General features: G+C 37.9%; 1 protein-coding gene and 1 pseudogene across 7 annotated transcripts in view; both read left to right on the top strand.

Moving 5' to 3' along the window:
* Positions 1-23,960, top strand: part of FHIP1A (FHF complex subunit HOOK interacting protein 1A) — a 199,639-nt gene that overhangs the window by 103,458 nt on the left and 72,221 nt on the right. For all 7 annotated transcript variants that reach the window (XM_074338445.1, XM_019722794.2, XM_074338440.1 and 4 more), the window contains 2 exons: positions 7,253-7,482; positions 17,679-18,305. In XM_074338445.1, the coding sequence (XP_074194546.1) occupies positions 7,381-7,482; positions 17,679-18,305 (729 nt within the window). In that variant the 5' untranslated portion in view covers positions 7,253-7,380. The remainder of the gene's footprint in view (positions 1-7,252; positions 7,483-17,678; positions 18,306-23,960) is intronic.
* On the top strand, positions 20,639-23,548 carry LOC109442060 (small ribosomal subunit protein eS1; annotated as a pseudogene).

The raw sequence follows: 23,960 nt of genomic DNA, 5'->3' as shown, positions 1-23,960 counted from the left end.
CCTTGATTGTATACTATTGGGGCCCAGGTAGTTATTGGTCAAGAGGGAGAGATTTCAAGTGAAAGTTTTCTTTCCCCTGAAAATTTTCAGTGCCTTTAGAAGATCTTACTTTTTATCTTTATCAACACGATGTCTTCTCTTGATGATAAACTGATCATGGTAATAATATATATGTGAGCGGTAAGCTACTTTAAACCAGTAGGGTTTTATTAGGTACTTCTAGACTCTTTTACTTACTCATGGATGAGAAAACGTAGTCTTTGAAATCGTACTACCATTTGTTAGAGGGATTACAATATTTCCATGTAACGAAGTCTTACATTATTTTTATGTTTAAAAAAGATGTGAAATGAGAACTTCATAGTCTTAGGTTATCACAGAAGTGCTACTGTTACTCCACCTCCCTGAGGGTGAGGTACCTGTATCAGTTAGCTCAAGGGCCTGTGGTTTCCTCCCTTTCCATCGTGTTTATAGCACACAACAGACACCCAGCTCTCCGTGGCCTGTTTCATAGACTGCTGACGGAAGGTGTTTACCCTGATCTGCATAGGATCAAGTGCTAAGAGGCCAGGAAGCTGTTGACTTCTGAGCCTGTTGCTAAATGACAGTAAATGCTAATCATTTTTTACCTCTGACAAGTCATCTTGCAGCGTTTTGGGTAGGAGTAGAAGTGCTTAGCCAGCCGTGAAATTTATAAGGCACCTGAACTGATTATTATTCAAGAGCGTGATTACTCATCGTCTGAAACAACCCCAAGTTGCTGAAGCAGAGCTATTGGTTACCTCTGAAGTCACAGAAGTCCTCCACCTATCTCTTCAGCAATACCTTCATAACTCGAACTGGCTATTAGCCCCTGTATCGGGACTCCTCGTGGTTTTACCATGAATGCATCTTTACGATGGTCTTTAAACTTTTATGAAGGGGGTCAGTTCATGAACCCTTTTTAGAATTGGCTAAAGACTATAGCCACCTCTCTTCAAAATAATATGCCCATAATTTATGAGACTCATGAAAAAAAATATATATATATTGATAAAATTTCATTGTTACTTTACTCATTGCACTTAGTATGTCTTATGCCGTGCATGGATGAAGGACATTTTCGAAAAGGAGGCTTTTCGAAGGTAATCATCACATTATCTTATACACTGCAGGTTACATATATGAAAATTTTCACATGAAAGTGTGTGAAAAACTGCTGGTAAGAAACTCATTCTGACTGATACAGGCATAAAGTCGGGTATTAGACCGAACAGGATAACTTCCCAGAGGTACCTACTTTTACAGAGAATACGACCAAGACATGTGGGTCATAAATTTAGTTTTTTTCCCCCAGGAACATTTCTTGAGAAGAACTTTATTAGTATGAGGAGGTTCTTAGAGAGATTCAGAGCATCTACCTCAAATCTCTGCTTTAAATTACTACCCCATAGAAGTTGTCAGATATCTTATCTCTGCATTTACCTTAGCTGAATTTTAGGGTTTTGAGGCAGAAGTCTTAAGTTGTCCCTTAATAGCTTCCAACAAAATAGTGATGTGAAAGGATGGTGCCAACTACTAAGATTATATTGATTGATTGGGTTGTTGGGGAGACTTTCCCCAAGAATGCTCCAGTTTTCGTGTCTCAACAAATCACTCCATGTGTATAAGAAACTTTTCTTTTTAGTCACTAATGAGCTGATGTCTCAACTTAATTTTCAAAAGCTATAATTTTTACATTCCAAATCTTTGCCAGTAGGGATTTAGTTTCTTAAATAGCATTAAAAATCAAGTCCCCAAACAAATTTCAGGTATGAATTTGAATATTAATTAAAATTTTGCTTTTCCCTTTATTCTGTTTATCAGTCAGTTGCATGACACTTGAGTATGACCTAGTTGGCAGCCTGTTCAAGTGAAATTAAGACGTGAAACATGGTAGAATTATTTCGTGGCGTTAATAGTGTTCCATAATCTTGCTACTATTTTGAAGTATGCATTTATCGAAGCCTGAAACCATTTGGAATATACGTATTGAGAGAATTTTCTTTGTGCCCTTGTAATTCTTGAGAACTTTTGTGTGTGTTAACTGGTGACCTACAACTTGGTGGAACCAAACAGGATACTGCTTTCCTGAAATGATGGACAGTGAACATTAAATGAGCCAGAGCTGAACTATGGCAGCTTGAGGGACGCTCAGGACAAGGTCCAGGAGAGTTAGGGCTTTATTTTCCACAGCCCAGCGTTGCCATGCGACATGGCAGCGAGAAAGAAAAGGTAACTGGGCCACAGGCTTAGAGCACAGGGAGGATTTAGGTTTAATAGGATTCTATTAGGCACTAAGTAGAGGTTGTCTGAGGTAGTTTGACCCAAAATGAATCCCAACCCCCACTATTAGTTATAACTGAGGGCTCAGGGTTCCCCTCCTTCAATTGTTCCCAATATTTGAGGAGTCTTCACCCTTAGATGCAATTTTTCATGATAAGTACTTTTATAGTAATAGCTTTTTTATGTGTTTAGTAGCAGTTCATTCAGGGCATTCCAAAGTGCATTGTAAAACAATGAGATTTTTAAAAATAAATAAATAAATAAAACAATGAGATTTTATACTGGCAGTTGCTCAAGAAACAAATAAACCAACCAACCACAAATTATATTTGAGATGGTTGATTCCTGTGCTTTGGGTTCCTCAAGTGAAATATACTTTAATCGTGAAAAGCATACAGATAGAATCTTATTTATAACTAGAATTCTTACAGATTTTTATACAATGGCCATTGTTCTTCTTTAATGATTATCTGATGACCCTTTCCCAATTAGTGTAACAGTTGCAATAAAGTACATAATATAATGACTTTTTGAGCTAGGAGCGACCTAAGAAATAATCATTTAGTTCTAACTACTCACCTAAGTGAGGTTCCAAACCAAGAACCCCATATTTTTTACTCACGGTCTCACAGCTGATTAGAGCTAGAACCAGAATCCAAACGTCCTGTCTCCCAGTTCAAAGCTGAAGTCTCCAAGTGGGGACTTGAATTTTTCCAACTTCCACAGTTGGAACTGAGCTTAAAAATTCTTAGCTTTTACCTTTGGCCACCACTTTAAATCCACCTCGACTCTCTAACCATTTCCACAAACCAACCAGAGAAATAAATATCAGCGAAGAAGAAGGAAAGGTGGGAAGGGAGTTTGTCATGTCTTTCCATCAAGTTGAAGACATTGCCTCTGATTTGGTAACTCACTATAAAAATACTTGGCTTTGCTTTTTTTGTTGTTGTTATCGATAGGCCTTTCCTACCTGTGTTCTTCACCTCACCCTTTTTCTGTTCCTCTTGTTCCATCACATCCTTTGTTTTTTTTTTAAATCTTTAAATTCTCCATGTTCATTTGTTCCTTCCTATTAGGCCTGCAAATGTGATCACTTTTTCCTTAAGAAAAATGTTCTCTTGGCTCTGTCTCCCCTTAAGGTGGCTATCCACTTCTTTCCCTTAAGGAATTTTTTATAATTTGTTATCAGAGGACATTATATTGAAATAAATAAAAGAATTGAAGGATGGTATAAGACTATATAAAATTAAATGCCAAAATATTTACATTGTAAGTTCAACCTGATAGTGAAAGAGGGATATATTAAAATATAGTCATGCAAGAAATATATTTCATGAAAAAAATGTGATTTTGACACATTTATAGCTTTCCTAAGTATTATAGTTTTTGAAAAGAGTCTGAAATTAGATAAGATGTCTATTTGGGAATGAGGTTGAAGGAATTTTTACATTGCAAAGAGGTGTGATTTAGATGACTAGGATCTAAGGTTTTATAACTATATGGTATATTTTATAATTCTGTAATATGGAAGGATATGCTTATGCTTTTTTCATAGTCAACTAAAAGATATCATATATTTTCAAAAAAAGGACAAATAACTGACATAAGAATTATATGTATTTTTATCTGTGTGCAACAATAATTTAATAGAATTTTTCTTTCCTTATTGATGGGAAACATTTTTATATATAATATTGAGATATATAAATTGACTACCACTACTGTCTTTGGAAATACTATACTCAGTTCTTTCTTTGCAGTATGGGATCTGTGGTGATATATTCAGGCTGCTTTATATGTATTTTGATAGCTCCTTTCTCCCACCCTGAGCCCCAGACGAAAAAACTCAGGAACCACACCACAAAACCACATGCAACCACTGTTGGAAGAAGAGTCCTTTGGGTATTTTTTGGTGTTGGTGGTTTGTTTGAAGAAAGAAAAAATATCACTTATTAGAGTCTGGATGGTTTCTAGAGCTCTCTCTCAGGCATGAAATTTGAGTGGATGTGCATGTGTGTATTTACGGGAAGAAGAGACTGAATATGTGCCAAGAGTGGCAAACATCCCCAGCTTCAGTTACCTTAGGCTGAAGAGGGCAGAGGGCAAGAAAGGGGACATGTCCAGTGATGCCATGCTCGTAACACAGGCACACACTCGAGTGACTGCAGCCTTTTTTACCTACTCACAGTGTTTTTGCTTCGTTTTGTCCTTTTCTGTTCTTCACTTGGGACTTTTAGCTGTGATCTAAGAGCTTTTCATTTGATAAAAAGCTTGAAATGGAAAAAATGCAAAAATAAAAAAAGAAAGCCTCATAACAGGCAGATGCAGAACTATTTTGAAAACCTTGGTGCTTGAGGAAGTATGTCCTTGTACATCTCTCATAAATATGGTGATGTCTCTTCCTTTCAGTTCAATATTGCCCTGGGGACATGCCTGTGATTTAATACTGTAACAAGGGAATAAGAGAGAGTGGAAAGACCCAGCTCTTTGGTCCCTGGGTGTATTAGGTAGTATTTGCATTTATAGGATCTTCTGGCATGGTGTTTCCCTTTTCAAACGTGGCGTGCTTGACTTGCTTGACATTCCTCTTTTCTCACCGAAGTTCACTCGATGTTATGGTTTCTGTATTCATGACACATTTAGAGTCTTTCGGCATCTGCTTTAACAGTATGATCGGATCAGCATCCACCAAGTGAGATGCACTTTTCTCAGTGAAGACCCAGATTCTTGAAGTGAATCGGGCCGAGGATTCTAGCCAGGACAAAGGAGAATATAGCTTTCTAGAAAGCACATCGGACTGGGAATCAAGGGACGTTCTGTTTCCATCAAAACGAACTTGTAAGTTTATGACCATAGCTAAGATATTGGTCCTGTCCATCATGCAGTCTCACTCTCTGAAAAGATTGCATGTAAAGGCCCTTTGAGAACTAACTTCAAGAATCTTAGAGAACGTGTCTAATTTTGATTCAGAGGCAATTGGCATGATGTATGTTCCCCTATGCCTTTGAAGAAGAATCTGAGAATCCTTGGGCTGGAAGGAATCTCAAGTCTTCTCAGAATCAAAGGAATCAAAGTCGTCTAGTTTTTCAACCTCTGAGATAACCCCAAAATTCTGACTTTCCTCGTTAACATCACTATATCATCTGAATAAAAGACCTGGACATTTTCACAGAAATAGTATGTTTAGAGCAATGAGGAAGTTGAGTCAGAACTTGTTTCATGTCTTATCACTTAAAACAAAGCTGCACGCGGAAATGTTATCTATAAGGGCTAGTCTGGTAACCAAAGTGAGGTGAACAGGCTGGCGGTGGGGTCATAGGGAGTGGTGGGGATGGTGGGGATGGTGAGGGCCATGGGGACTGGGAACACATACCTATCTGTGTGAGTTGGCCACTCCTAATTTTTAAAACACCAGATGGGTCCGATAAAACGTGCGTCTCAGTGGCAAAGGGCCATGGTTGGCAGTGAATAATGTCTTACTGAAAACAACTTTGTATTATTCGCAATTATACATTACGGAATTCACCAGTTTAAATAATACAATACAGTCATAGAAGATATATCCAAGCTGTTTCCCTCAGGCACGTAGTATATACAGCCCTCTGTCTAACAGGGCTTCCTCTTCTTCGGTCCTCTTTCATTCTCCTTAGAAAGTGTTTCTTTCCTCAGAATTATTAATTCTTGCAAGTATTCTGTGTATGTATGTGTGTGTATGTGTGTGTGTGTGTGTATATATATATATATATATATATATATATATATATATATTCCTTTAATGTTGAATGGTTGGCCTCTTACCCCAAATGGAAGCATTTTGAATATTCCTTAACTATTTTCCAGTGTTTAGTTCCAAAGCCCACAAAGAACTTGATTCTTAAGGCTAACCTGAATAATCACTTTACGCCCCCTTCTCACATTTATTGTTTGTAGGAAGAACAGATGATCAGTGTTTTTTTGTTTTGTTTTGTTTTTTCCTTTGACACTACAAATCTGGAAATTTTCTTATGGATTTTCTTTTCTAGTGCTCTAATAATTACAATGTAATTATTTTTCTCTAACTCTCTCCAATCTGTACACTAAAAAATAATATTTTGAACAATACCCAGTCCTTTTTTGAGTTGATCAAGCTGGTGAGATAACACCATTATCTTAGTTCTTCTATCAGAGTTAGGACCACACAGCTGGATCACATTCATTGCATACTCTACGACCTCACTATCTTTTTTCTCCCTACTGGGAGTCTGTTGTAGTCAGACTTTCTTCGTATTTTAGCCACATAATTCATTTTTCGTTTGTCAGTGTGCTACCTTGTACTCACACCTAGAAAGCACTATCTTGTTTTTGATGGATCATTTCTATTTCTGATTTGTCAAGGTTACTTGGAATTCTATTATTTTTCATGAAATCCAAAAATCTTAACTTCGTTTGTAGCCACAAAATGACCGAGAATGTTTTCAATTCCATCATGACAGTCATTGATTAAAAAAAATAAAACTTCAGTAATGTTGGATCGAGGAGTCTGGGTAGTGTTTTATAACTACCCCAGTTGCATCGCGTCATTTATTTCTGTCACTATTAACTAATGGTTTTCCTGTTTCTGGATGTTTTTGAACTCCACAGATATTGGCATCATAGTTTCTTGATTATAGAAACTAGACTTGGGTGATTTAGAATTATAATCCTGGGGGTTGTGGTTGGTGGTAGTGGAGAGAATAAACCCAATAATTGTTTAATTTATGCATGTAGATTTGGTAGCATCATTATTTTGTATTTTTAGTAGCAAGGTGAGAGAAAATAGGGAAGACTTTAGACTGAGTAGAAACGTCTATTTTATAGATATTTTTTTTCTGCATTGGACTTTGAGAACGTCTGTGCTTTGATTTAAATTGAATAGTGTCCTTTTAATGTATGACATAATGAGATGTCTTTTTTGTTGTTGTCATTACAGGTTGGAAGGTGACAATGAAATATGAAGAAGTTCCATTTCTAATGTGATACTTGAAAGTTAGTGACTGCTTGCCAAATTTCCATGAAAATTAAATATGACTTAGAAGCATTGATTTATGACGGTTTATCATGTCATCGGTGGCAACAGGAAGCAAACTCCAGCAGGCTGTGAGCCTGCAGGGAGTTGACCCAGAAACTTGCTTGATTGTATTTAAAAACCACTGGGCGCAGGTAATGTATGAGTTTCACCTTCTCTGCTGGTCTAGGTAGCCCTACAGGCCTCCATCACACTTTCCTACCTCTGTGACAGGTAACTAGGCTTCCAGAAACATAGGGAGGAAAACCGTTTTAGGTATGAAGAAAATCAACTTTCTCTTCTTGCTTCCCTAGACGAGGTATCTGATTAAAACCCATCGTTTTTACAAAAGCAACTAGGGACCCGTATGTTCCTCAGATGTTTTTAGAAAAACAGCAGTTGGACTTAAAGTGACTCGGGCATCACTTTCAATATACTTGGCCATGGTTACATCCTCTCTCTTTCCCTCTCCCTGATGATTTCCATCCAGACCTTACCCTCTAACAATACTAACATACACTTTTGTTAGATATTTACCAAATGGTATGCTGAATACTTCAAATGCCTTATGTCATTTAATCTCCACAAACCCATAAGGCAGTACTATTAGCTTCCTCATTTTACAGATGAGGGAATGGAAGATTATACAGGTTAAGTAACTTGCTTGAGGTTATAGAACTAGTGAATTTCCAAGCAAGTGCTTAGATCTTGGTCCCTCGACCTCTGTGCTCTACCATTTTTCAGGCTGGTAGTCCCTATGTAATTTCACGAAAGAAGATGTTGGGTGGTATCTGAATGCATTACAAACCTGATCATAAAAGTTTTTTTGATTATTCATTTTGACTACTCTGTGACTCTTCTCTGATCTGCTGGTATGGATAATTAAGGGTTGAATATTCAGAAAATTTACCAGCTCACCCCTTTCCTAAGGGAATTTACAAGCAATAAAATAAATAAAACTGGCATTCTTTACTACTTGTTCAACATTACACTCCCCAGGTGAGCTGGTAAGCAGCTATTTATGTGACAGATTTTTAATGACTACCTAGTTCCTTCCTGTGGCCGGAAATAGCACATGGATTAAAGCACTGAGCCTGTAAATCACAGCAATTATAGGGCACATGGTTTAGATAAAAAACAAAATCAATTCTGCTCTGGGTCATTTACACTTTGTAGCTTCTTGTCACTATCCAGTGTAAAGCTTCCAAAATTGTTTATTTGTATCCCATTCTCTGACTTTTTACCATTACAGTATGGGTTTCCTCTGGAAATTAAGGGTACATCTGCTTTAGCAAAGGGAAGAAAATAGTTCAGGAGTTTTCCTAGTAATAATTACTCATGGCTTTGTAGTTTTATTAGGATTTTAAAACACTGGCTCCAAAGTGGGTTGGTGAACCATGAGGAATGTGCCTAATAGGCTATATTAGACTAATATATAGAGGAATATTTTAAAAGGTTTATTTCTATCTTTATCTTTTAAAAATTTCTACTTTGTGTTTATAATATAGACATAATATATTCATTTATTAGTATGTGTATATTTATTTATACTCATTTTTTTTTAAACTGGTAAGAATGCACAGTCAGATGTTTTATGTTGAGAGAATTTTCAGCATCCGTTGTTTCATGGGGCTGAAGAAGTCTATCATTCTAGTACGTATTCTTTGCTCTGGGCCCTGTTTGGTTCATTTGTTTGTGTATAATACCTTTGTAATCATTCCTGCTGGGGTATCTGTGTGTGAGCCATTTAGTATTCTGTACCACTCTTCAAAGACATATATCACCATCCTCTTGATTTTACATAGATGGTAGATCATTTGTCCTTTCAGATTTTGTCCTGGGCAAGGTTTCTCCAAAGTTATTGGGGTCTTGTTAGAGTGTCTTAATTCAGGAAGGTATAAATACTCTTTCACATTGGTGAAGGAGTGCATGCTGGTCCCAGAATCATATTATTCATTTCCATATGCAAATGAATGGCTTCAGCATTATCAGACCTTTTAGGTGATCTGAAGCATAGCACCCGCACCCTCCATTTAATGCAGACAAACATTGAGTTGAGAGTAAGGATAACTTTGTCAGAGGAAATGGTGTTTAGTTAGTAAATAAATCCTTTTGTAAAATGAGGGCACTCTTGGTCTTGTTTCAGCCACTTATTTAACTTTGGGCAAGTTTCTTTCCTCTTTAGTCTTGACTTTTCCTTTTTAATAAATCTGGAAAGGGCCCCATTCTGTCTACTTTCAAAGGCTCTTGAGGGGCTTTCTGTTATCTTCGTGAACCAAACTACTGGTTGAAGAAATGCACGTGGCTATCAATGTGATTAGATTAGTGTTAAATGCAGGTTTACTGAGCCCAAACTTCAGATCCATCCTAGTTAGGTGTCACAGGTGGGACGTAGGAATGTAATAAACTTTGGTCTTGGCCTTTAAACAACATATAAGCTAATCTGGGTTACACTGTGAGATACATTATTATAAAATGAATAGTAATCATTGCAAGAATTAAGGGAAGGAACTGTTATGGATGGAAATGGCCTGGGAAATGGAAGAAGTAAGATTTGCTGGCATGTCTGTGAGAATCAAAGTTCTTGACAGAAAGGAAAAGAATATTTTAGAGAAGGGATATTGGAAACAAATGCTCAGCTTTGACTTTTTTGGGTGGTAAAAAAGGTGGGGAAGTCAGGGCAAGGCAGAGATGTGGAGCTAGGTGTGAGGTCAGTAGTGAAACCTTCAGTTGATAGGAATAAAAGCTATTTGTGCATTGTGTTGGAATTTCATTCATTACCACTTTTTTTTATAAGTTGTTCAGCTGAGGGTAGATGAAGAACAGTTGCAGAGGAAATGAGCTAAAATCTGACATAAGTGTCTATGACTTGTGTGACTATATCCCCTGGATTCCCCTGAGGCAGCCCAAGAAAACCTGTAAGGCTGGTAAGAAATGCAGCATAGACAGAACTGGGTGACAACATTTTATTTGCTGAAATGTTTCATTAGCTGCCAAGTGCAACACTTTTTTATCCAGAGTGCTTCTGTTTGTTAGTAGACTTCAGTATAAATTTAGCATCATCAACATATATTTGACAGGTTCTGTTCTACTGTTTACTAAGTAGCTTCTTTCGCAGACCTTGAATTAAAAAGCACACTTTGAGGGAGGAGGATATTCGCCTACCCGCCTACACCTTGCTGTCTGTCAGGAATCGCTAGTTATTACAACCAACCATCACCCAGGCAGTCAGCCTGTGATTCAGGACGGTCCAGGGGAGAGCGCTTGAGCGGCCCAGGAGTGCACTTGAGTTTCCACACTGTTCCTCTTGGTACAGTGATCCCATAACATCCCCAGAATAGTGCCATAGTGGATGTTCAGGAGCAGTTTAATTCCTGATAGTGACCCTGGAGAATCCAGGCTGCAGGAAGCAGATCTGGCCTTTATTTCCTCTCATCTGAGATGCCGTCTTGAACCATTAATTGCCAGAGCAATGAGTCTAACACCCAGATCTGACTGGATCACTCCTTTAGTTGGACATTTCAGTGGCATCTGGCCAGCTGCAGATGAGAATGGCACATAGGGTTCGTTATGTTCTGGCCTCTTTCACTCCTCGTTTCTCTTCTAGTCCCCAGATGTAAAATTACTTGGAGTTCTTAGCCACCCTCACTCCTGGGCAGAGATGCTATTTTAATGCCTCTCTGCCTTAGGCACTTCCTCTTCTTTCTGCCTGGAATAGCTCTGCCCCTGGTTAAATGCACCTCCTTTTATAGGACTCATTGGGGGCATCATTTCCTCTGGTAAACCTTCTCCATGCTCTTTTATGCTCCCACTCTGTCCCAGCAGCCTCCTGGGGACTCTTTCCACTCTTATACCAAGCATCTCTTATTAAAATTACATGTACAGTATCTTCTTCCCAACCGCACTACTAGCACATCACGACAGAGACCATTTGCAGTTTACCTACATCTCCAGTGCCAAGAAGATTGTAAGCATACGAGTATTGCAGATGTTCAATAAACTGTTGAACTGAAAGACAGGAAATATGAAATACAACTTTAGAAGAACTAGGTGACTTAGAATACAGCTTTGAACATACACTGCTATTAAAACATTTTATAATTTGCTACTAGTAAGATTTTTGGATTTGCATGTAATGATCAGTGAGGAGAGAGAGAGAGAGAGAGAGAGAGAGAGAGAATATAGATTTTTAGTCTATAAGAACAGTTTGTAGTCTAGGACATTGTTGTTTTAATCTCCTGTTTTTGCTTCTTCTGAATGGAAGAGAGAGCAAGAAGTAAGCAGCATTGGACAACCAGATAATAAACTATTCAACTATATTGCTATGTGAGTTAAACCCTCCACACTAGCTATTCTTTCTGGCACAGTTGTACTTTGTGAAGCATCATGAACCTTGCTCTATTCCTTTTCTATCCTTTCCTTTCAAGTGTGGAATCAGTATTAGTTACATACTTAGAGCCAGGAGAACAGGGGAGAAGGGTTAGAAAACTCAATCTGCAATGCACATTTCTTTGTGCTTCTAGTTAGTTAATTGCCCAAAGTGTCTCCTTACCACCCTCAGTCGGCAAAAATTAGCTGTTATACAATTTTTTTAAGCTAACAAAATTTCAGTGCTCAAATAGAGTAATGGTGATGGATGAAGAAAAGCCAGCGGGTTTAGTAGCTTTTTTCTTCTTGGTGAGGGGATAGGGGTAGGAAACACTGAATCATCTAGATTAGTTCATTAAGTCAGATGTCTTCCCACAAAACTGTAATGAAAAATAGATCATATGTTCTAAGTATAGTGTCTTGTGTAGAGCTACAAGTAGCCTGCCTATTAAAGAAGCATAGCAGTCCCACGTGGATTTGAGATGTGCATCTCAATCTCGTCTCCATGACACTCATTCTCTTGTTCTGTTCATCTTTATTCTTTGGTCTGTGTCTTATCCGAGATGAAATGATAGAAATTAAGTAAAGTCTTTGAGAGATGAAAAGTTGGGAAGTATTAGAGAACTCTGATTAATATTCTTAGTAAAGTGACAATTGTTAACATTTAAAAAAATTCTCTCTCCTCAGCTTTTCAAGAGCCCTAAACATGGCAGTAGAAAGTAAAGCAGAACAAAAGCTATGCTTCTTTAGAAGGCCCAGGTGTAAACTTGTGACTCTCAAGTGGTTGAATGTGTTGAACTGTCACCAACTCTTCCACTGTGTACTCGGTGATAAGTCTATTTTTGCTGTGGTTGAAATTATAGTGTTCTATGGAATATTATTACATAGATCACTACTCTAAGTCCTTTCCCTAATGTCTAAATTAAAAAACATATATGCCTAATTTAGGGTTAGTTTATGTTATTTTATTAACTGCAGCTCCTACCACATTTCTGCAGTAAATACTAGACTACCTTTGTTCCCAAGGGGGTATGGCATGTAGCTGTAGCTCTGGCTTTGTTCTGTTTTATCCCAGATTTAAATAAGTCTCTGGAGTTGACATTAAACAACTTGTGCAAGAATGCATATATTAGTATTTTATTTTATCTTAATACAAAGAGAAATGACTCAATAAAGGCCCCCCATGAGAATAGGTGTGCAAGGAATACCCCAGATTGAAAGACACAGCTATTAAGTAATGAATAAAGAACTGGATGGAAACTTACTTTTGTTGTAGTTATTTGGTTTAAGATCTCTAAATCCTGCACTTCTTCTGTGTGATGGAAAATGTTGCTTAATAACTTTTTAAATTTTTTCCATGATGCCACTTTAATTTAGCATTCCAAAGGATTTGGAAGGTATGAGTTTTACTCATGTGAAATAAGTAGGCTCTAATCAAAGTAGCAAATATAATCCTCCATTGAGACATGCGTGTATGTGTGGCATAGAACAATAGGAAGATGGAGTCAAAGCTAATCTGAGAGAGAAACGTTTGTGTTTATCATGAAGAATAATAATTTGTCATCTTGGGGTGTGATTATCTGATACATGTAGATCTGTCATTCTGAAAGCATTTGAGCTTCCTATTTAGAATGTGTAAATATTTGAAATTCAGGGCCATTGTTATTGACTGATGGAGGCCATCATTAGAGCTAAGGATAGGAGAGCTGATTCCTTAATGAAAGAAAGATACTATTTGTTCATATTATTTAGCCCCAATAATCCTCATATTTAAAGTCAAATGACTTTGAAGATAGGTTAAATTTTAGTTAGTTTGGTTAGATAATTTGTATACTGTTGTTCACACTATTGATTTTTTTTTTGGTACATTTCTTTTTATTTGTTTTGGTGTTTGTTTTTTTGGTCCATTTTATTTTTATTTTTTGTGTGTGCATTTCTTTTTAGACTTGTAATAACTTACAAGTGGACCTATCTATATGTGATCTGGGCTCATATATATATATATATATATATATATATATAATCAGCTTGTATTTGTTAAAGTTTGTAGATCAACAATGCCTAACTATGATCCCCAAAACATTTACAGTGCTATTTTTGATCTCAGCTGATTAACTCACTTAGTGAGCGTGGGCTTTATCAGGAGTTGATTAGTTTCTTAAATGATATTTTCAGCCTAGCGAAGTGAACTTGCTCAGTAAAGAAAATATTTACAAAGTGTATTTTGCTTGCTTTCACTCTTCTCTGCTTGGATCCCTCCAGCTCTCTTAAATGTGTTTTATTTTCCCCTGAACTGAATCCCTGAGACTGAGGATATATTGCCGAGAAGGAGCCAGGGATGGGAAATTGGAGGCAAGGCTGAACGTCTAAGATAAAGGATGTGATCAGAGAATGGGCTGGGCCTGGGGAAGCCACAGTGAGCAGCTTGGGATCATGGATCCATAAGACTGGAAGGTCAGAGTAGATAGACAGGTGAAACTAGGCAGTGAGTAGAAATCAGGGACAGGAATACTGGAGATTGATGGGCCCAAAAGGAAAAAATCATGAAAGTCCAGATCACATCAGAAATCAGTCTACAGAAACTGCAAGAACTGTGACACCATCTGGGCAGAAAACATGGGCTACAGATCAGTTCTTGGACCTTTCTGCACAAGCTGTGCTCTAGCCAAGAAGGCTGTTAGCACTTCCTGTCAGGCCCGGGGTGTGGGCCCCTGAGCCCACTTGTAAAACCAGGTCATGGGTGTGTCTGCCTGGAAGGGAAAGGGAGGTAGCCTGGGAGGGTCCTGACACGTAAGGAGAGAGATTGAGGACATGTGACGATGACACAGGCATAATAATCTACACTTTGCTGAGTGTTGTGTATTCCATGACTCACACACCCATCTTCCGGGCAGTGAAAGCACCCTGGCCAGGGCTGGGGAAGGGCCGTCAGTGGGTCTGCTCCGTTCCAGATGATCAACAAGCCACGTATCCGTGGGGGATTTTAGCTCTGCTCTCGTGTTTCTCTGCCCATTAACCCAGAAGGCAGTGGAGAGGAGCTACTGTGCAGAGGGTAACGATGCTTCCACTTAGCAGCTGTTAAATAGTTTGCATTCTAGATAAAAATCTCAGATCTCTGTTTTAGGTTTTTTCATAGCAAAAAATATGGTAGGTCTGTTTGCAAAGAAATACATTGAAATAAATAATGAAGATTAATTCATGGGAAAAATAGAAGCTGTGATCATGTAAATAGTTTTGGTGTTTATTACATATACCAGGGGTGCCAAAAAAATGTACACACATTTTAAGAGATGTTATCTATGCTCAAGCAGTAGTTTCGCCATAATCAGAAGTGTCTGGACACTGACGGTAACCACTTTGAGCACCTCTTGTAATTGCAGAAGTCAAATGTGACTTGTAGTCCTCTTCTGTTATCTGTACATATTGAGTATTACAATTATTACAGTTTTTTCCTTTCTTAAAATATGTATACAGTTTTGGGCACCTTCTGTATACATTTAGATATATAATAAATATTTACATGCATGCATATAATATAAATACATACACATATGTATAAATTTACATTGCTTAGGAATTTCTGAGAATTAGGAGGTTTCCAATTATTCATTATTTTTAACTCAGTGTTTTGGTCCTTTTAAAAATATTAGTACTTTTAAAAGTATTAGAAATCACTTCGTCTACTTTTATTTTTATTTATATTATGAAATTAGATCAATTTATAGGAAAGAAGAACTAATTAACCTTAAAACAATATTCATATCTTTTCAGAATCACTTCTAATTATTCATGTATGGATCAGTATATTTAGTTTTTAACTTAAATTATTTCATGTATACATTTGCAAGTACTTATATGATTCACTTAGTGTTTATTTTTAATACCTTTATTGTATGGTGATGTACTTTTTGAGTTTGTCATTCTCTTATTCTTGATTATTTGGGTCAATAATATTTTTATTTTTCACTATTGAAAATATCATTGGTGTGAACATTTTTTTAACAAATTATTTTGGGGTTGCTTCCTTCACTCATTTTCTCCAAAGTGAGATTAACAAGTCAAAGGGCAGGAACCATTTTATAGCTTCTGTTATGTATTGCCAGATTCTTTTCTGGAAAGACGGAGTTAATTTGTGCCACTATCAATGTATAATGAACAGTCCCAATTTTAGACAGTTTACACAGTCTGAGCACACATGAGAAGTGTAATTACATTTCTACCCCAAGGCCTAGCTGTGTAGCTGGCTCTCGTAAGTAAACTCAATATGTGGACTTTGAAATTATTGAACTGATAAAGTGCGTGGTTAATTTGTTCTTCAGAACATGGAGCCTTGAAATCAGGGCTTTTGGGCTGGAGATCGTGCTGTTTTGGTGTGGAGCCCTCTTTGGCACCTGTGGCTCTGTGATCTCCCTCTGTGAGATGTCGTCAAAGCCAGAGCAAAGGGGAAGGAGGACACCCAGGTGCCAGCATTTCTGCCAGCAAGGTGGTCAGGTCTTCAGGGAATTCTGGACGGCTTCTTGGAGGTTGCGGGGAGTCAGGGCACTCTGGAATCCAGCACGCAGAGAAGGAGGGTGTATGTCCTGTGGGTGAATTGGGCCCATTGGTCACTGAGCCAGGCACCTCCTGGGTAGCTGCTAACTGAAGGCTTTTCTCATTGAAAATGTCAACTGAAAGGTGTTGGGTGATTTTTTCCCTTTGTGACAGCATTATTAATTTTATAATGGAAGTTGATAGAAATTGCACATTGTGTAGAATTCTGTTCCTTCTATAAGGATATTACTTGCCTGGTCTATAAAGACCCCCTTGCCCCGTGTCTGATGGAGGAACAACACAGACCTTATCCTGAGAACTGAATTCCCGTCATTGCGCTCATGCATGCTGACATAGCACTGTAGCTTTGCCAGCTTCCCCAGTGACTTGCAAAAATTCTGTAACCTAAATACAGAACATGTAACAACAGCATGTTACAGAACTGGGCCAGGAGGGTACTGCAAGAGACAAACATTTGATATAGCATGCAGTTGAGAAAGGCAGAAAGGAACTAAGATGAAGTTAAGATGAACTTATCAATGTTTGATTGAAAACATTTGTTTGAAAAATTTTCAGGTGTCTATATTTTAAAGGAAGTAAATTGAATGAATATTGTCATCAAAATTCCAAGACATAAAGTTACATGGAAGTTGAGATATAAGATTGTTTAAATTTCCAGGTCCCAAACTAGAAGTCAGAGAGAGGTAGGAAGTATTCAAAGGCCAGCAGTGATATGGGAGTGAAACACCAGAACTGTCACGTGGCCTAATTATGGATTTATTCATTTTTTACTGTCATTTGGTTTCCTTGTGCTGGTAAAATATATATAACAAAGTTTGCCATCTTAACCATTTTTAAGTATACAATTCAGTGACATTGACAAGGTTATGCAACCATCACCACTAATTCCAAAACTTTTTTATTTCCCAAACAGAAATTCTGTATCCGAGGGATTTGTTTCCTAATTGGTTGTCTCAGAACATTTTCTGGCTTAAAGAAATAGAGAGTCCAAAACCTTCATTTTTTTAGTTTCAACATATGCCATATGTTAGGGTTGATTCTGCTAGGTATGTGTCTTCTGTTCATCAGTGTCCTCCTGTCCTTCCTAACATGGCATGTGTGGTGGAAGAGGGTGCCCATCTCACATATCACTTAGAGTTTTTCATTTTGCTCAGTAGCCTTTGGGATAATAGACCCAGGAATGCATGTAGCTTAATTTCCATAACCATACTACTTTCTCTGTCAGGTTGCCCAAATTTATAACTATTATAAATGAGCATCTTTAAACATCTTTTCTCTATAGTTTAACCCCTTCATTTTATGAGAGAGAGAGAGAGAGAGAGAGAGAGAGAGAGAGAGAGAGAATGGTCACATATACTTTGTTGTGGGCCATGGCTCTTGCGTTTTCTGTGAAGATTTGGTACAGTTGGTGATGTGTTTGATTTGGTTACAGGTTGTAAAGATCTTAGAGAAGCACGACCCCTTGAAGAACACCCAGGCAAAATATGGATCCATCCCTCCAGATGAGGCCAGTGCTGTGCAGAATTACGTAGAACACATGCTCTTCCTGTTGATTGAAGAGCAAGCCAAGGATGCCGCCATGGGGCCAATTCTGGAATTTGTGGTCTCGGAGAACATCATGGAGAAACTCTTCCTTTGGAGCTTGAGACGGGAATTTACAGACGATACTAAAATCGAGCAGCTAAAGATGTACGAGATGCTGGTCACACAGTCTCATCAGCCTCTGCTGCACCACAAGCCCATTCTGAAGCCCTTGATGATGCTGCTGAGCTCTTGCTCAGGGACAACCACCCCGGCTGTGGAGGGGAAGCTGGTCGTCCTGCTCAATCAGCTCTGTTCCATCCTTGCCAAAGATCCGTCCATTCTGGAACTCTTCTTCCACACGAGTGAGGACCAAGGGGCGGCCAATTTCCTCATCTTCTCCCTTCTGATTCCTTTCATTCACCGAGAGGGGACAGTAGGTCAGCAGGCCCGGGATGCTCTGCTTTTCATCATGTCTCTCTCTGCCGAGAACAGCATGGTGGCCCATCACATCGTGGACAACACCTACTTCTGCCCAGTAAGTCCCTCTCACTGCATGTTTCCTCCTCTTTTCCTCTCTTATGCTAATGATAAACACTGTTTTCTTCCTTTTCAGCAACTTGTATTTGACATCTTCTGTGGAAAGATGTTTAGAGGAAATCTTTTGGAGGGAGGAGGGCAATCCTAAGTTGAGATGCTATTTGGCTGAGCAGTGTCAGCTCAAAATAAGGCAACAGAGGAAACTGTATGTGTTACCACGTCTTGGTTCATTTCTGTTGGGTTACAAACTATTTTAGGTTTTCCCAAGAGCATATCCCGAGCGATCGGTAAGGCCTGCACTTTCTGTATTTGTAGCTTTTCAGGTTGATTTTGCACCAACGAATCATGGCATGTGAAGAGACCCCTCACAGCTGGTTTCACAAATTAATTTGTTTCTCAGCAAAATAATGACCATAATTGTAGATACAAAAAAAAAAAAAATGTAGATACTGATTTTATTTTAAAAAATAAATACATATTTACAGTTTGAGGTAGCAAGAAATACTCTACTCTATATAGTTTCTTAATCATTGTTATGGCGAGAAATAAAGTGTAAGGTCCTTTGCAGATGTTGGAGTAGCCCAGGAAATAATGGGAGCTGTCTGGGACTCTTAAGATGCCACAGGGCTCGGGTTATTTTTTTGGAGTTAGTGTTGTCTTTGGAAGGGGCATTGATTGATTGATTGATTGGAAGGGGGATTTAGATGACAGATTTATATCTTCTTCTGGTTTTTCAGTTATGTTGGGCAACAGCTATTTTTATTTTCCTACCTGAGTGAACAGTTCTAGCTTTTTTCCATTGTCTGTTCTTTTTACCACTCATCTCATTATATTTTTTTATAAACTATATTGCCTTAAATATGCCTGATTCTGCTGGAATAGTGTTTTAGACCATTAGTGAGTTTTTCTGTAACAAGCCGGGCAAGTTGCCACAAGTTGCCACAAGATTCATTGTTAATTAACGCTACATGGGTATTTCTTGACCAGGGGTGAGGGCACTGAGAGGACATTTAGAAATGTATGTGGGGTGTGTTTGGTTGCCATAGGCACATGGGGTGGCCAAGATGAGAGATCAACAGGCACTTAGTGTGCAGAGGCCAGGGATGCTTAATATCCAGTAGTTTGTGGACTGAACAGTAAAGAACTGACCTGCTCAAAATGCTAATAGCAACCCTAGTGAATAACGTACTATATGTTGCTTTGAGGTTCAACAGCAGTCATCTTTATACTACTAAATTCCTATTTTTACTAATACACCAGGGTAACCTAGTGTCTGGTGAATATTTATTTCAGGGCAAAAAAAAATCAGTAAAATATTTTGAAAAATAGAATTTCAGTTAAAAAATTAAGAGTACCAGTTTTCTCTTTTCTTCTGGGTTCTGGCCAATGGAATAAAAAATTGTACAAAGATTGATAGTCAGATGGAAAGTGAAGAACTGATTCCGTTCATCTGTGCCAGCATATCAAGTTTCCCTTTCTCTGAGCTCCCTCAAAAAAAAAAAGTTTATTTCCAAATAAGCTTCTACCTCCACATCATTGCTCCTATCCAGCTCCCCCTTTCCATTCTCATTCCTCACACACTTGTTTCTACACCCTATGTGTCTCCCTTACTTCTTCAGTGTCTCCCACACTCACCCATCTTACACCATCAGATTAAATTCCTAGAAGAATTCTGATTTTGCTGTGTTAGTGCTCAGATTTCTTCAAGAATGCTCCATACTGGATACAGCAATTGTGGTCGGCAGACTAATGCTCTATAGTCCGCCAAAGCTGTGAACATGGCTAGTAAGAGACAGGGTCAGGATTTGAACCTGGGCAGTCTGACTCAAGGACCTGGTGCTTAACCTCTGCCTTGTACATAAATAATATAATATCAAGATTTCCTGTAAAACACCAACCATAAAGAAAAAACTGGAATTAAGGACAAAAAAAACCAAAACACAAATTCGGAGATCTTTGCAATACACATAACTACAAATGTTTGGTACTCAAAATACACAAAAGTATTTGTAATGCTACAAATTAAAAGAAAATGATGAAACAACTCCTGAGAGAAAAATGGGCAAAGGATTTGATCAGACAGCTCCCAGAAGACACCCAAAGCCAACAGACATATGAAAGTATGCTCACCTTCCCTAGCATCAGAAATGCAAATCACCCCACAAGGAGTACCAGATCATGCTTATCAGAGTGGCTAACCATTAAACATCTGATAACACCAAGAGTTGTCCAGGGTGTGGAAAAACAGGAACTCTTGAGAATATAAATTGGTACAGTAATGCAGGAAGGCAATGTGGTAATATTTAATAAAATAGAATATTTGCATACCTCATGATCCTGCGTGTTTACTTCCAGGTACCTGCCCTGGGGAAATCTAGCACATATTTGCAAGGATACATGCACAAAGGTATTCAATAGATTAGTGATTTGAGGAAGAGAAAAATAGAAATATATTAAGGGAAAGATAAACTGATTTGTTGTATATCAGTAGAACACTACTCTGCACTGACAATGAACGAATCGTATATATTAGCATGTGACTATACTAGTATCTATCTATATGTGTGAATGCCTGTAAGTCTAAAAACATGTTACATTAAAAAACTAAATAGCGAAAGGTTGCATATAGTATGTTAGTATTTACATAAAATGTACGTAAAGTTTTAAGACACAAAATCCTAGTGTATGCTGTTTTTTTGGATACATCTAACTACAGTAAAAATACAAAACAAGTATAGGAATAATATGGACTAAGTTCAAGGCTATCGTTACTTTTGGGGGTGAAGGAAGGAGAAGCGATGGTAATGGGATTGGTGTAGGGTTTAGCTCTATTTATTATGTTTTATTTTTTGAAAAAATAAAGAGTGCCCTGAAGAAATTATGGCCAAATATTAAAATCTGTTAAATCTTGGGCATGGTTTCTATTCTGTTACGTTTTATGTGTTTGGAATATCTCATACTTAAACATTTAAATTTATTAGGACTTGAATGGAGCATGTTTTTAATGTTTAGATTTCCACTTAGTATATTATAAGCAGATTTCACTGAGTAATCGTTGGCTTTTATAAAAACATGTTTTAAAGCACTGTACAATTCGTTAAAATTGGAGGAAAAACCAACATCACTAATTGACCTTATTTGCTAGAATGGGACGTAGAGCTTCATTGTGTTTAAGTTGCCCCTCAGGATACATCCCATAATCTCATTTGTACTCAGTTTTCTATAATTACATCTGACAACGTAACTTTAAAAAAAGGGGCTCTTTGTGTTGAATGTAAAATCGTACTCTATTAATCATCTGGCTAAAGATCACAATTGGCAAAAATCTTTCTCTAATTAGTATCATTGCCAAAGTGTGTTAATGTCAGGCTTTGGGAAGAGTAAGGGCTCTTTCATGAAACTGGACCACTTTTGGAAACTTTTGTTGTTGTAGTTGATAGGAAGAATTCGCTGGTTCCACTGCCTCTTATCTCAAGATGTGCCTTTCCAAGAAAAGACGGAGAATGAGGATACTCTAAGGAACAAATTAGTGCCAACAAATGGTTGGGGACTATATGTCCCTGTCTTCTTTTGATTTTTTTAAACCAAACATTGATGATTAAACCCTTGTCATGTGTTACATATTGGCAGAAATAGGAAACAGCATACACATAAATTAGGAAATGCAAATTGAAATAAGCAACCTTTAGATACACAGCCACAGGTAGAAAGTTATTTATCCCATACGTAAAATTTACGAGGCTTTTTATTTTGGCAAGGTGTATCAAATGGTTCCCAGCAGGTGTTCTGCTGCTAGCTTCAGACTAAAGCCATCTGCTAAATTTTTGTTTGTTTGTGCTAAAATTAACTGGGTACTATCAGACATTTCCAGTTAAAGATAGACCTTCCCTGACGTGTTCAGTGCTCTGTGCATGCCATCTTTCTTCCCTCCATCGGAAACCTTGCTATGTGTAAACCATGATGGTCATCTCTTTACATGCATTATATTCTTTCATCCTTGCAGCAACTCAAAAGAAACTGAACTCTTGAGGACTTAATAAGTGCCTATAAATGGCAGAGTCAGGTTTAAAACCACGGTAGTCTGGTACTAAAATCCATGGTTTTAACAACTACCACGTTATGGTGCCATCAGGGAAGTGTTTTGCTTTTTAAATTATCTGCTCTTATCCTTGTAGTTTTATATGGTGATTAGTTTCTTGTAAGGAAATTTTCAAGAGAAGATAAATTAAAAATACTGGGTTAAGACTTAACACGTTGGGAATGCATATAATGTTTTGTAATTACTTTTGTGTGTTCAGGATCAATAAAAAATTAAAATAGCAGATCAGCATTTTATTTTTTAACACACTGTTGAATGTCTATGTATTTTTAAATTTTTAAGTTAAAAATGAAATTTAGCCTTTTGGCTCTCTGAGCAGCACTATGGCAAGAATAAATGCCTCACAAATGGCAGCAAGAAGGGAGCCAAGGAAAAAGTGGCTGACCCATTTTCTAAGAAAGATTGGTATGATGTGAAAGCACCAGCTATGTTTCCCAGTATAAGAAATATTGGGAAAACTCTAGTCACGAGAACTCAAGGAACCAAAATCTCATCTGATGGTCTCAAGGGTCGTGTTTTTTGAAATGAGCCTAGCTGATCTGCAGAATGATGAAATTGCATATAGAAAATTCAAGTTAATTACTGACAATATTCAGGGCAAAAATTACCTGACTGATTTCCATGGCATGGATTTTACCTGTGACAAAATGTGCTCCGTGGTCAAAAAATGGCCGACCATGACTGGAGCTCATGTTGATGTCAAGACTGCCGATGGTTACTTGCTTCGTCTGTTCTGTGTTGGTTTCACTAAAAAAAAATGTAACAATCAGATTGAGAAGATTTATGCTCAGCATCAACAGGTCCGCCAAATCTGGAAGAAGATGAGAGAAATCATGACCTGAGAGGTGCAGACAAATGACCTGAAAGCAGTGGTCAATAAATTGATTCCAGACAGCACTGGGAAAGACATCTATGCCAGTCTATGTATCTGCTTCATGATGTCTTTGTTAGAAAAGTCAAAATGCTGAAGAAGCCCAAGTTTGAATTGGGAAAACTCATGGAGCTTCATAGTGAAGGTAGCAGCTCTGAAAAAGCTACTGGGGATGAGACAGGTGCTAAAGTTGAACGAGCTGATGGGTATGAGCCCCCAGTCCAAGAATCTGTTTAAAAGTCAGACTCTTCACAGTGATAAATAAAACCTATACATGTTGTTAAAAAAAATAAAATGAAATTTAAAAGTAAATCGATTGTGCCATTAAACTCCTGGAAAAATGATCTACAAACCTGTTGTTGTCTCTCCTTTTCCCTTGTTCTGTTCCCACAGCTCTGTCTTTTTGGGTAGTAATCGTCGTTCTTGCATTTATTAGTTTATCATCTGTCTTCTCCATCCTATCTGGTCTGACTTGTTCATTGCTCTTTCCCCAGCACCAGCCTCACATAGTACCTGACCCACAGTCCATGCTCTAGAAATATGAGTGGATTGGGTAAATGAATCTGAACTCTGAGCAAAGTCTTAGACTCCAGGAGGGTAAAACTATTTAGCAGTAAAGAGTCGGAATCTTGTTCTTAAGACTATGCAATTCTCTTTACTCTGCAGCATATCTTCTTCCGTGT

This window comes from Rhinolophus sinicus, linkage group LG07 (genome assembly GCF_036562045.2).
Source record: "Rhinolophus sinicus isolate RSC01 linkage group LG07, ASM3656204v1, whole genome shotgun sequence".
In the NCBI taxonomy this organism is placed as follows: domain Eukaryota; kingdom Metazoa; phylum Chordata; class Mammalia; order Chiroptera; family Rhinolophidae; genus Rhinolophus; species Rhinolophus sinicus.
The sequence above is the reverse complement of the archived record's forward strand: the minus strand, read 5'-3'. Positions and strand labels throughout refer to the sequence as shown.